The sequence below is a fragment of the Morchella importuna genome, assembly GCF_003444635.1.
Source record: "Morchella importuna strain M04M26 chromosome Unknown Morimp01GS044, whole genome shotgun sequence".
Taxonomy (NCBI): domain Eukaryota; kingdom Fungi; phylum Ascomycota; class Pezizomycetes; order Pezizales; family Morchellaceae; genus Morchella; species Morchella importuna.
In genome coordinates, this window is record NW_025763441.1 from 379675 (window position 1) to 394394 (window position 14720).

At 49.1% G+C, this 14720-nt stretch overlaps 2 protein-coding genes across 2 annotated transcripts; one reads left to right on the forward strand and one right to left on the reverse strand.

Annotated features, from left to right (window-relative positions):
• Nucleotides 1-9753: 9753 nt before the first annotated feature.
• On the reverse strand, nt 9754-10389 carry LAJ45_10345 (uncharacterized protein; the record flags this gene model as incomplete). The annotated part of the gene is made up of 2 exons (XM_046119872.1): nt 9754-10270; nt 10325-10389. The coding sequence occupies 2 exons, from the start codon at nt 10387-10389 to the stop codon at nt 9754-9756; spliced, it is 582 nt and encodes a 193-aa protein (XP_045967009.1).
• Nucleotides 10390-12452: 2063 nt separating this feature from the next.
• Nucleotides 12453-12803, forward strand: LAJ45_10346 (uncharacterized protein; the record flags this gene model as incomplete). The annotated part of the gene is made up of 2 exons (XM_046119873.1): nt 12453-12468; nt 12544-12803. 2 exons carry the CDS (start codon nt 12453-12455, stop codon nt 12801-12803), a joined length of 276 nt encoding a protein of 91 aa, XP_045967010.1.
• Nucleotides 12804-14720: the final 1917 nt, after the last annotated feature.

A 14720-nucleotide genomic window follows, 5' to 3' on the forward strand; every position in this document is an offset into this window, starting at 1 on the left:
CTCTGCAGGAATATCGATCATGCTATAATCATCTTCCTCAACGTGAGGGAAAGCCGGGTTCAACGGGGGGGATTCCGCACCACCCAGGTTAGCACCCGCGCCTGCTCTGTGGAGGACCGCCAATATCCTCCGAGGCCTGGCATTGCTGTTCTTCAACCAACCTTCGAGCTCCTCTGAATCGGTAATTTGTACCTCCACCGGCCGAACGGGAGGAACAGCTGCCGGGGGGACATTCTCAATTGCCCCCCAGATAGTCCTGACTGCTCTGCCGGGTGCGGTGTGCTTCAGGATCAAGTTGCATAGCTCGGGGAAAGTTATCTTGGTCAAAATTCCGATGAACGAAGGTTCGTTCAGGGGATCATTCCAGTCATAAGTAGGTGGTGGGACGAGCATAAAGAATGCCCCTAGAGCATCGGGGTCCACCACGGTAACCATTATGGAAGGTCGCACGAGTTCCGGAGGTACTGCACGCTCTTTCCCTTTGCGAGAGCGTCTTCCGGCTGCCTGACCACCGCCGTCATCATCATCATCACTATCACCGGCAGCCTCTTTGAACTGACGGTCTCCCTGTCCCCTTGATAACCTATCCTTCATACCAACATCTGCGATGAGCCACTGTAGAGCACTCGCCAGTGCTCTACGGGCATCGGAGTCACCCCCAGTCCAAATTGGCAGAAAACCGTTGAGGGAGGGCAAGTTCATCAAGTAAAGGCATAGGGCATTGAACGCAGCCATACCGGACGTGCTTTTATTGACCCAACCCACATTTTGCATTTCCGCCTTTAGGCTGTTGCGGATGCTGGTGTACACTTTAGGTAGGTTGAGTAGACCTAAAGTCATCTTCGCTTTGCTTGCTTGAGTCATCTTGAATGCGGTCGAGCTCGGGGATGTCTCTTGAATACTCGGGGATGTCTCTTGAACACTCGGGGATGTCTCTTGGACAATCGGCGATGGCTCGGGTCTAATTCGTCTCTGTCGTACTGGTGAGGGGTGGTCTATTAGTTCGGACGGGCTTGCACTAGAAAATAACCGAGAGGGGCGTCGGGGCTTGAATGTAGGGGTCTCCGGTGCAAGAACCTTCGGTGGAGCACTGACGGGTGCTGGTGAGGGAGTAGTAGAGCCTGCTGGGCCTGTTGAGCGGCCTGTTGCTGGGCCTGTTGAGCGGACTGCACTAGACTTGGACCGAGTGAGAACTTGACTTGGGACTATGGTCTCCCGGGCAACGTTCTTTTGTGGAGCACTAGCGGGTGCTGGTGGGGTAGCACTAACCCTAAGTACGGTCGTCCGTACAAGGGCCTCTGGTGAAGCACTGCTGCGTGCTGAGGAAGCAGTGGAGACTGCTGCTAGTGGGCCTGTTGCTGGACCTGTTGCTGGGTCTTGATCGTCACTTATGTATGGTTCAGAGGGTTCGGAACTAAAGTCGGGAAAGGAGTCGGAATCAGTTAGGGTTGCTCCCCAGTTACTCGGGAAGATCCCTTCAGTGTCCGATGGAGCTAGGTTAGTATTTGGCGGAGTCCGGGTTTCAGTCCGGATTGGTGGAGGTACAGGGTTTTGTTTTCGGCTCTTGTTGATCGGGGTGAACCCGGAAAGCACTGGCGACTGCTTAGGGGGTGTTTCTGGTATCTCCTCCGGGATAGGCTTGACAGTTTTGCGGGACGATTTGCGACCTGAGGAAGTTCGGTGTTTCTTATGTTTTCGGGACGATTTGTGTTTCTTGGTTTTTCGGTGGGTCTTTTCGTTATCGTCTTCGTCTATGTCACGCAAGCGCTTCTTATTGGGAAGTTGATTTGTGTTCTGTGAGCTACCGGGAGTGCTCTGAGCGGTGTTTGGAGTCTGATAATGTTAATGTATCACTGTGGTGAGTATGGTTCTAAAATTAATTGGATTAGGAGAGAGAAATACCATCTTATTTATAAAGATTGCAAAGGTTAAATCGCTTGAAAACGGAGGAACTTGAAGGATGAGATTTCAACAGGTAATGTTGAAAGCAATGGAAAACTTGAAGTGATAGGTAGAGGAGAACTTGAAGGTGGTTAGGAACTTCTCACGAACTTGAAGGAAGGGAGGGGTGCTCTTATACCGAGTACGATCAGCTTTTTTCTTGAGCTTATCACGCTTCCGAGAGCACCCACGAATGCTCTAGAAGCACTCGAGGGTGCTCGTACTCAATGTTTGCTTCAATATATGACGTTGATCTAAATGCTCCAGGCGCACTCGGGGATGCTCTGACGGTACCAATGGTGACGTCGATAACATTCTGGTGTTGGGGTTGGTGCTTGTGTTCTTGTTGGTGTTGGTACTCTGTCCTCTAGGAAGCTGATTCGGAGAGAATGTATTCTTTGAGCTCGTAGTCGATATTAGTGTTGAATTTGGCGCTGAGAACACTGTCTCGATCTGAAGAGACTCCGCGAGTGCTCAGGGAGAGAGTGCAGATGCTCAGGGCGATAGAATCTAGCATAACTGGCCGCCTGATTGGGGTGGTGGGTGTTTCTTCGTGTTGGTGTTGATGTTTGTATTAGGTTGGTGATGTATGACATCAGACTCGTATTGAAAATCAGCCTTGCCGACCGGGGTGCAGGTGAGAGGAGCCTCATTGGCTGACAAATCAAATCATTCGAGCACTCTGCAGCAGCACCTGCAGGAAAGAGCCTCCTCGGCCTTGGCAGAAACCAAATTTTTAGAGCACTCAGGAGTGCTTTGCTAGCATCATGAGACTTCAATGAAATCGTCTTGCCCCTTTTGCAGCAAGCGGTACAGCTCCTCCGCGAACTTCGATAAACATCTTCGAACTACACATCCATTTGAAGCAGATGAATGGCTGGGAAACCAATTTTTACTCCTGGAGCGCGATCAAGAGGCACCCGATGACACTCACGACAGCCCGGAAGGCATTCACGATTCCTATTCAGATGCCCATGACGACTCGGATAGTTCGGAGAGCAACAGTATCAATTATCATGACCAAGATCCCGATAATAATTCAGATCTGGAATCCGAATCATATTTTATGATGGAAGAGACAGATGGAGATGCAAATAGGCATGAGGCAGCGACAACGATTTACGAGGGTGCTGGGGAGCGTCTCTACCGCTCGGAGGACTACGACGAATGCTCACAAAACCTTCTCCGATACCCGTGGCACCCATTCAACTCAGCATACGAGTTTAGAATGGCACGTTATTTCATACTGTCGAAGGCCTCACAAGGAAATATCGACAGTTTCTTTCTACACGCTCCGTCAAGCAGTGGCGAATGCTCCTACAGGACTGGGCGAGGTTTTATAAAGAGGTTGGACGAAATGAATGACATATTGGGAAAGGCGAGCTGGCATCATTCGGAGGTGGATATTGGGGGAGAGAAAATCCCTTACTATTACCGGGATCCAATGGTAATTGTGCGATATCTTCTAGGCCAACGGGCCTTTCGGGAGTCATTGGTGTACGCGCCAGTGGTAGAGCATAATGAATCTGGCGAGAGAATGTACGGGGAAATGCATACGGGAGATTGGTGGTGGGAGACGCAGGTCTGGTAAGCCTCACAAGTGCTCTAGAGGCAGTCGCTAATGCTTTCTGGACAGAATACCTTACCGGAGGGGTCGACTGTGGTACCAATTATATGCGCGTCAGATGGCACACATTTGACAAATTTTAGTGGGGACAAGAAAGCCTGGCCAATCTATCTTACCATCGGGAACATCAAGTCATCGGTCCGGAGCAAGCCCACCGGGCATTCGTTAATTCTCCTAGGGCTACTGCCAGTCCCACCTAAGCTCGGGAAGAACTCACTCGCTAATTCCGCTTTACGACGTCAGAGTCAAATGGCGCTGCATCGCGCCCTTGGGGAGATCTTTCAGAGCATTCGGGAGTGCTCTCAGGAAGGCGAGCTAATCGCATGCGCCGACGGGTACGAACGTCTATGCTTTCCGGTGTTGTCGGGTTGGATCGCTGATCAACCTGAGCATTCAAACTTACAAAATATTAGTACTAGCTCTTGTCCAAGATGCGAGGTGGAATTCCACAGTCTTGGGAGCACTCGCCGGAGCCCTACGCGCGATCACGAGGATTACCGGGAGAGGGTAAAGCTATTCAGGGAGAACCCGGGAAACCTGGGACCGGTGGAATACCTTGTCGCGAGATCAGTAAAGACACTCTTCAATGCTTTCTGGGGTATGCCGAGGGTTAATCCATACGATCTCAACAAACCGGACATTCTGCACAATATCTACCTAGGGATGTTGAAGCACATGATGGAGTGGGTTCAGGCTTTCTTGAAGAAGCACAATCGATTGGAGGAATTTGACAAGGCTTGGGCCTCGATTGCGCCTTACCCTGGACTGGCAGTACCGAACAAGGCATATCGTGCCACAACCCAATGGCAAGGGAAGGAGATGAGAAATCTGGGGCGGGTCGTTCTTGGAGCACTCGCGGCTGCTTTGAGAAACCCGGGGGTGGCTGTCAGGGGCGACTTCGCAAAGGCATTGAAATGTGTACGAGGCTTAATCGACTTCCACTTAATGGCGCAGTATGGGAGTCATACGACGAGCACACTGAATTATATGGAGAGCTATCTCGAGGATTTCCATAAGCACAAGGATATCTTTTTAGAATTCCGGGCGTACAAGAGGACGGTTAAGGATGCGAGAGATCGGACAAAAGCTGTGAAGACCTCAGGCTCCCAGAGCGCTCAGCGAGGTTTGGAGGAGATTCGCGAGATACGGGAAAGGTCTCACTTCAACTTCATCAAATTGCACGTGTTAACGCACTATCGGGAACATGTCGAGCGCTTTGGGAGCATTCCCCAGTACTCCACCGACATCAGCGAACTCGCCCATGTACGTCAGATAAAAGAGGCATACGGAGCATCCAACAAGGTCGATGCTGCAACGCAGATACTGGACTATGGGGGGCGGCGGTTGGCGTTAGAGATTCGAATGCTGAATCTGAAAGACATTGTTGGAGGTCCTGAGAGCACTGACGACATCCTTTGGAGCCATCGAGATAACCTGAAGGAGTTACTTGAGATTTTTAAAATCGAAGACCGGAAAAAAACACCAAATGAACGATCCATAGTAGAAGGCCGACTGCCTCTAAGGCGTCTTTGCAACCCCTCCACGAAATCGGAAAGACTTTTCAATATTGCGGATGGACTGCAAATAAGCCATACCACGTTATATCGCCTGATAAAGGAGTATGCAGAGGATGCGGGATGCTCTCAAAGCTTTGCCGGAAGCTCTGAGAGCATTTTAGAGCGCCGGGTGGAGATGTTCACATGTTTGCAGGTTCCGATACCAATCTTCCAAAGACCTGAGGTGTACGAGGTTCACAATATCAGGTGTACGGGAAACGCGGCTTTTAGGAAAGGGAAAATAAGAAAGGATTGGGTATGGGTGTCGGTAGCGTCCTCAGAGGAGTGGGGAGTGTTTCGGGGACGCTTACCAGGACGTGTCGAGGCTTTGTTCAAGCTGCGGGACAGTGGGGGGCGAGCACATAGACTATGTATAGTGGAGCTACTCGAGGCAAAGGATCGTGGTATCGCTGATAGCTCACATGGGCTCCTGAAGGTTTGTAGGAGGAGGAGGAAGAGGATGTGGGTCGTTAATATTCGGAGTATATTGGGAATGGCCCATTTGTTTGAGGTGGAGACTGGTAATTGGTTGGTAAATACTAGGATAGACTTGCGTACGTGGAATGAATTTAGTTGAATACTTGTAAAGCCGTGAGGGCATTCTTGAGTGCTCTAGGAACGTTAGACCCAATTGGACTCTCTAATTCAAAATTCGTGTCGTTCTGCTATGCATGCGGATTGGAAGAAGGAGGTAAAGTTTCGGCCGCTCAGTATCTGAGTCTGGCTATCCAGCAAGCTCGCTCCAGGAGGTCAATGCCAGTCCATGTTTGCTGCTTATGCATGGACATTGAGCTTTTCAGACGAGCCGTACCATGGCCTCAACCTCAAGGCTAATTATGCCTTTCACGAATCGACAGAAACATACACGTCCGTCAAAGGTTGGGTAGTCGTCACCAGTATACAGGACAGTGCTCGTATCAGTATCCCGCGACTGACCGTACAGCGGCGTTGAGGATACCCACGTTAGATATCTTTTGAGGGACTGGTGCGGCCTTCCTATCCTTTGAGGACGGTGTATCAATCCAAAGGAGCCCAAGTGAGGGTTGCCTCACCTTGAGTGGGTATGACGAATGCCTCAGCTCTGTGAGCACTGGTGAGTGCTCTGGGAGCACTCGCGGAAGCCCTCGCGGGAGCGTTCGCGGGAGCGTTCGCGGGAGCATTCGCGGGAGCATTCGCGGTGCCGTGAGAGCATTCGCGGTGACGTGAGAGCATTCGCCGTGCCGTGAGAGCATTCGTCGTGCCGTGAGAGCATTCAAGAAAACTGTGAGAGCATTGGGAAGTGCTCGCGTGTACTACTGACGTAATCAAAAGAAGCAAAAGTTCCTAGGTGCTGTGGGCGGAGTCACTCCATCCTAGCGTCTCCGGAGGGGGAGGGAATCTCATGGCGGCCCAGGCGACCAGAGCATTGGCGAGTGCCCTCCAGACGTGAGCCATATCTCCTGGCGGTCCCAGAGAGTGGGACGGTCCTGCGGCGGAGCCTGGCGCGAAGGTTGTACTCTGGCGGTGCCGGACGCGCTGGGCGCTCGTGGCGCAGAATGCCCGCCAGGACGTAGGGGCTGCGCCCTGGGTAATAGGCGAGCTTGCTGATGTAGGCATCGATGCAGGTGGGAGGTAGGAAGATAGGCAGAAAGATAGCATGTAGGCAGCCAGGCAGGTAGGTAAGCAGGTGGGATCCTGGAGATGCCAAATCTGACATCATTTGCTAGCGAGGTCAGGACGAGCGCCAGGACTTAGGCAGATACGCCGCGGTGGGTGGGGTTTTGGAGGACGGTGGGGTGTTAAGAAGTGTGCTTTCATACTTGAAATGCGCACTATGCGTTAAAAGATGACGTATCACATTTTGTATGCTTACTAGTCGCCAAAAGACAATGTGTCATATTTTGGTGTCAGTGGGACGAGGTCTTGTGAGCAATAGACGAGGTTTGGGCGCGAAAGACAAATTTGGACATTTAGGCGCGCGAATTGGTCCTGGTGAAACCCATTTTTTGCTGATGCGTTGTTATGTGTTTGAGGCCAGATGTCAGGATGAGGACTTTCGCGCCATAGGTGAGCATGTGTCTGATGGCTAGTATGGTGGCCTTTTGGCTGTTTTGATAGTAGAAGCCATTCTGTACTGAGTAGAAGTGCTGGGTGGGTCCAAATGCTAATTTTACTAATGCTATCATTCTGAGAAAGTGGGTGTTGGGGTTGAATGATTGTGAGAGCCAGAATCCGACCTGTGTGACTTGAAAGACAGCGTGGAACTCCTGGCCAAATAATACAATTGTGGAAGAGCAGATTGGAGATACATTTCTGGATGTGTGACAGTGCATCAGCTCTATTTTGGCTATGGAGAAGGTGCCGCTTTTTGGAAGTCCTAGGTTTACTAGTTTGGCGTAGTGGGGTTGTAGGTTGGGGATATTCTATTGATATGAGAGGGAGCCAACTGTGATTGGAAAGTAGTCTACGTATAAGGAGGTGAGTCTGGGGGATGGGTCATGTTTGCAGAAACATTGATGTAAATGAACAATAGGAGAGTGGAAATGGGAGAACATTGGTGTACTCCTATTTGAACGTGGTGGTACTCCTACTTGAATGTGGGGGCGATTTTTGGTGAGCCTTTGAATAGGATATAATGAACATATTAGAAAGGAAGGAAAAAGTCTAGTGAATTAAGTATAGTAGTTCCGATTTAGTGGCAAAGAGGGAGGCAAGACTTTGTTTGAGGACATGGTGGAAGCCCACTTTTGTTTTTAAGAAGAGTGTGGAGACTTTGAGTTTTGCTAGTTGCATTGCTTTTATCTCATATATTCGCTTGGTGATGGCATCGGTAGTGAGGAGGCTGGCGAGTGATCCATATGAGTGGAGGTGAATGAGGTATTTGTTGGTCACTTTTGTTGAAAGGCTGGGGGTAATGATCTTTTCCCCTATTACAGAAAATGTTTGGAGAAGGACGATAATTCTGTAAGCCGCGTGGCATGTCCGGGAGTAGTCCGGGAGTAGTCCGTTTTCCCTGGTATTGTAAGGATAATACCCCTTGAATTTTTTGAGGAAAAGTGGATGGTAGCAGTATATGAGGAGCCTGTTGAAGAGTGAGGTTATAATGAGTAAGTTGGCTTTGTGGATGCCTTTCCAGATGCGGTATAAAATCGAGTCAAAGCCTGATGCTGAGAACTTGGAGGTCGACCTGAGGGTGATTTTAATTTGATCAAAGGTAATTGTAGTGACATCCTGGAAGGTGATATGATATTGAGGGGAAGGTTTTGTTCCAGTGGGGAAAGAATGCGTTTATGAGATTTTTGTTGAGGAGAGCGGTGTTGAGTGAGTTAGGGAGTAAGAAGACACGGTTCTCTGTTTTTTGGGCCATTTTCTTCACTTTGCTGGAGATGGCAGAGTGCACTGAGTTTTGTTAGACAAATACGGGCTGTGCTAGTAGAAAACAATGATTCAATAACCCTCCGTTCGTTGGTGGGAAATGGAAAGATTTCGAAACAGAGTTTTAACCGAAAAAGTATATCTAAGTTGCTTATTGGAGGCCTCAGTTTTCATGGGAGTTAACATTGTTTCCTGGCCTGCAAATGGGTCCCCAAATTCAACAGATTTTCTCAGAACGGAGTTTTAAGCCCGCATAACTCCGTTTTGGATGGCTCTAGAGGAATCTTGAGCTTGATAGCTTAAGTACCCAACCCTAACCCACAAACCGTAAGTATTTTGAACCTGAGCCCAAACCGTGTGGCACATCATGAATTCCGGTACCAAGTCTTTCTCTGCTACTAATTACATACCACGAGAAGACGGGTTTGTGGAGTCTGATTTGCTCCGAGCCAAGCGCTGTTTTGTGAACCTTGACGCCAAGAGTGTTTGGCTGGGCACGAGACAAGTGTTATGAGGAATGAGTTAGCATGGCTGATTTCTCCGTCTAGTTTCAGGACAATTCACACAAAATGCGCGGGGTTGTTTCTACCCGTCGCGCAGAAATCGCTAATCGAGTAGTGCTTTACTTAATTGATTTTCATTGATCACGGCGCTGTTTTAGTGTCGACGCTGATGTCACCGACGAAAAGCCACGGGACTATTGGGTAATAGATCAACAAAATCTACAACACCCATTGGCTCTAGACACCTCCTCGAGACCTACCTCGTGCCTGCGACACCTGGATACGCATTTATCTATCTCTGTATTTTGACGCCTGTACTCACACCGCTACCGACTCCTTAACCAGCACCGGATCAGTTTCAGATCGATACACGAACCGATACCAGGTCGGCGCCAGATCGTCAGGTAATTCAGCACCAAACCGTTAACCCAACTGCACCAAATCGATGCCCGGGTTGTCAGATTAATGCACCAAATCGACGCGCAAATTTATGCGCAATCGATGCCCCGAAACAGCACCGAACAGATTGACGCCTGACGTTGCACCAAACACACGTCAAATTAGCAGGCAGGCACCCAGGCAAGCGGGCAGTCAGTGGGGTGCGGCGGTATGCAGGCGGGCAGGTAGGCGGTCAGGCGCGGGTAGGCGGGGAGTTTGGCCGCGCGCTAAGAAACATGTATGCACATAGGATCAGATGGACAGATAGACAGCATTTATGATTATCGTTCCCAAATATTCAATTGCGGTAACAAATATCCTCCAACGAAACTAGCTACACCATATAGTGCTCCCTTTTGACTCTCTCAATAGCCGACTGGTAGTATCTACATTTCCTATTAATAATAGTTGTAGACTTGCTACCCATCGATTCCCGATAGCTTTTTTCCAAAGAACTTATTCTTTCATTCAAACCATCTATCACCTTTTGAAACCGTCTTGATTCCCTTGACCATTTCCTTCTCCTTTTCCTTTTCCGTCCGGAAGTGTTGGCATCAGTTTCGCTGTCAAGATCTTGGACACGATCCGGCCCCCCCGTCCCCTCTTGAGCCTGCGTCAGAGTTGGTTCCGTTGCGGCGATATTTGCGGGACTGGCACCGCGGCGTGCGATTTCGACAATAACAGTGCGCTCGGCGAGGTCGGTGTTTTGGATGCACTCGATGCGCTCGATGCGCTCCGGGCTCAGATTGATCTCCGCTTGTTCGTTGAGCTCGTCGTCTTGGGAGCGTTCATTGTGGTTACGCTGATCCTGGCCCCTGTCGACGATCTCAGCATTGTCGTTCGCGGGACGCCTAACGGATGTTAGCATAATGACACCGATAGCTTGTAAGTCTCAATTAACCGACCTTTCAACGTTTTGATAAGGGTTTTTAGGACGATAGAATAGTCTAGGGGAAACCTTTCTAGGCATTTCGGCGGTCCGGGGATTCTGCGTGCTGGTGACTCTGCGGGTTGAGGAGAGCTTAGAGACGTTGGAAGCCCACATATATGTAAAGGTGCGCAAAGGGCTGCTACTGCTGTCTGCGTCCGATCCGGTAGTCTGCAATTCCGGTGCGCAAACAAACGGAAAATGGACCGCTCCTTCGCATCAGACAATGCGCCAAGTGCTTATCTACCCCGGAATGTGCAAACGTTTATTGAATGACCGCCTCCGGTTTCCCTATCCCTTCTCTGGCAAAAGACTCTGCCCACCCATAAAAAAGAGGAAACTGTATGCGTGACTTTACTAACAGATCCTGTTATATCTTTTATCAAATAATAAATCTCCCATACAAATCTCATTCCTGCGTTATAGGGTGGGTAGCACTGCTTGACCAGGGAATACCCCTACTGTCTCGGTACGAATCTTTCCCCGATTTTGTAGTATCTAATGCAGTCCACATACCGAAAAACAAGCACCCCGCATATGAAGCCGTGTGCAGTGTGCGCTCAGAGTCTTCGAAAAACTTGCCGAGCCTCCAGCGTCAAAGCGCACGGACCTGTGCAGGTGCAAACAAGCTTTTTTCACCGGCAAGACCGTGGTGGTGGTGGAAGATATGATTTTAACTCATCACATATCACTTGCCCTCAGAAGCTGCACCAACCATCATTGGTCACCATGAAACCCCTGCGCCGACCCGCCCACCCGAGTGCGTGCAGCTGCAAACAAGGTTTTTTTACCCCCAGGACCTTTGTGGTGGTGGTAGTCGTAGTGTTTGAAGGTGCATATAATTTACGATTTCGACTCATGAAATATCACTCACCCGCGCAATCTGGACCCACCAGCATTGGTTTGTAATTTCGTCATTCTCTGCTTTCGCATCTTTCAAACTTCGGGTTATATGTTGGATTCTCCGATGCCGGCTGGGCTCTTGCTGGTGTGTGCCTGGTTTAATTGGTGTGCACGGGCCGCTTGGTGGTACTGATATGTCCCGATAGCGGTAGAGAGTGACCGTGACAACCCTGTGTAACGCACCAATATCCCTGCCAACCTCCCGCCCACCATCTCCTTCGCCGGCTTTGGAAAGCAAACACTGAGAAGCATTACGCTTGACTCGACTCTATGGCTACAACTACTATACTGAGGTGGGTGAACAGGGTTTACAAGTAGCGAGAAGGGTACTTGTGTAGTGAAAGTCCTTAACAACCCTGTACGCGAGGTACTGGTTTACCACGAAAAGAACCAGAAAATGCAAGTAACGGAAACAGGGATAGTTTGTATGAGAGATCACTGCCACTCTATACAAATAATCCTTGCCTTGAGCAACTGCATTTTCTGGTTCTTTTCGTGGTAAACAAGTACACACCACTTCAGCGAATTCTTTCGTTGGCTCCGGGGTGCAAACATTGTAGAAACTCACCGTCGATGCGAGTCCACGGGTGTGAAGGCCAATTAGATATGGTGCAAGAGGGAGTAGAGGGCGACCCCGTCAACCCTGTACACACCACTTCAGTCAATTCCTTCGTTGGCTACCGGAAGCAAGCGTTGAGGAGCCTCACCTCTAACTCGATTATATGGCTGTAAGGGCTACAATACTGAACTAGTGTGAACAGGGATGACAAGGTCGCCCCCCAAGACCTCTCACACTATAGGTACTCTGCTGAACTGGTATGACACTGGAGTGGTGTGCACAGGGTTTACAACGTCATAATGTTCATTGATTAATTGATTGATAATACATTCCCTATGGTGTCGAATGTTAGTAAAGAGGCCAGTATGTACTGGGGTGTTGCAAAAGGTAGATCGGAATCTGATAAGATAAAACACATCACTTACCCACACACCCAAGTACTAACCCGTGCACAGGCCAAGTAAGCAAGCAAGGCAATTGGCTCATCAGCTCAAAAACGCAAAACATAGGCATCCTATGCGCCCGATAGTCTCGGAGTACAAACCAGATAAGGCACTGATAAAGAGTATCGCTTTCCCACTTGTAGTTACCCAGCTCTGCTATCAACTAATCTTCGAATATTTGCCATCTTAACATCAGCAAAATGCAAATGACCACAGGTTTTCCCCCCTATCCCGCCCCCAAATCCTTCTCCCCGCATTACCACTACTAACGCTTGTCCCCACCTCTCCTAGCTCCAACCACCGCGAACACCCCATCTCCCAATCGAACAATCGTCGAGTACGAGCTCCTCATATCCAGCAGGACCCTCCGCGCATGGTATCAAATTACGTACGGTTTTGGCGAGTGGTATGTACATTTGCGTAGCAACGGCGACTACGAGTTCTATAGTGCGGAGGAGCTTTGGGGCTGGGAGCACCTAGATTCTCACAGGGTATGCGTATGTGTATATGGGGCGGTCGTGGTGCAGGGGGCGCGGCGCAGAGAATGTTGAGGGGGGTGTTAGATGGGAGGTGACGTACGGGTGAGTTTGAGTAAGTTGTCCCAAGCTCGAAACCTTTTTTAAGCTCGAGAGGGATAGTTGCGCCTTGTCGGTATTGAGAGTTTTTATTGTTTCTTCGGGCACACTGGACTGGTGGCTTTAGTTAGCATAACATGTTGTCATACCAATGATATCGGATAAAATGGGGATTAATAAAGTTTCCTCTTCATGCCCGGGTATTCTTGCACCAAACTGAAATTGCTCTTCGGTGCATAAAAGGCCTACTGCATTAAAAACTTTGAGTATTTGGAGAAAATACGTAAGTCACATGCCCGCCTATCCAACTAGGCTTGGAACCTGCATTGACCACGATGAACTTTGTTTAATTCGTTGGACTGCTGGTCTGTTATTGGATTTATAACTCAGGTTGGTAGGTAGGTATGGCGGGTGGACATCTGTAGCCGGAGTAGAGCTACATAGCCCCTTATCCCCTTTAAGTTGTCGCGGAAGTGCTGGCCCATCAGAAAAAAAAAAGCAGAAGAAATTAAGTTTGGTATAGTCGTTTCTGGGTGAACGGCGAATGGGCCAATCGAAGTCAACAAAAGCCAACAAAAGTGTGCCGACCCCTTTGCCTTGACTGATTATCAGCCCGAAAAGTCGCCATTCGTCATCGAGCCAGGTTCGCCGTTGACCTAGAAACGACTGTACGGCTTAACTCATATATTCTGTTATCAAATAATAGATCTCTCATACAAACTTAAATCTCCTGTTATAGGGGGGTCAACATTGACAGCTTAAGATTTCATGATCATGTTTGACAAATCAGAAAGATCGAGTGTGACAGCCAAGCCTGACGCAGTTGAGAACGGGACATACCTTGATAGCCGTGTACCAACTATTCAACTAAGTCCGCCTACACCTACCAACCTCGCCCTCAGACCATTCCCAAACCTATGGCTCGAGAAGCTACGGAGCGTAGGTGGGTAAACCTCGGAATTTGCAGCCAATCAATCTATTGAGATTGGGTGATCTACTACCACAAGGGTACTAGTGCCTAGCTTAAGAGTGTAATTTTCTCTACTTCCCGTGCAATGGGGGTTCGTCTGAAGTTGACACACTGCACCTTTTGAACCCACTTGTGTAACTATTGCGTCCCTGTCCGGGATTCTTGCTACCACAAAATGGGGTGATCCCGACGGTACAAACGGACTCGAAAGAAGGAAAAGGGCGTAAGCACCGACAGCCAAATGGACCCAGTCGCACTTAGCTACGCCGGATGCCAAGGACCAGGCAATTTCCATTATAGGGGATAGCAAATACCGCCAAACTCGAAAAGTTGGCTATCTCCGTCCAGAGACTGCCGCTTGAGTGATTGGTTGGATGGCATCGATCTACATCAGAAGTTTCCCATACAAGTAATTCTGATCTAGCCAATTTTTTCGAGTTATGGCGGTATTCCCGAGAAATCCGGGACAGCAATTAAAATCTGACAGGATTTCGTGCAGGATCACAAGGGATCTGGGATATTGAGGTCCGGCATAGTGAGGTCTGACTGTACATACTGTAGAACTGTACTCACTGGATCAGGTGTTTGAGTTTATCGCTTTGTCGAGCAGTGCTGCCCACCATATAGCAGAGGAATTATATTTGTATAGGAGATCGTTTATCTGATAAGAGAGATAGCGAGATCTGTTAGTAATGCCACACATAGAGGTTGCTTTTTTCTGGGTGGGCAGCATTTCTTGCGAGGTAAGAGCATAGTTTTGGCCAATTGATTATTGAACTACCAAAGCTGCGGTTCGATCTCTCATTAGGAAGGAGTTCGAGAAATAGGTGCTCGTCTTCTGAAACAAAGACCTTGAGCCGCATAAAACCAGACGTTAGAGCTCATAAACCGAGTAGTTAAAGACCAGGAACTTGGGTGTTTAA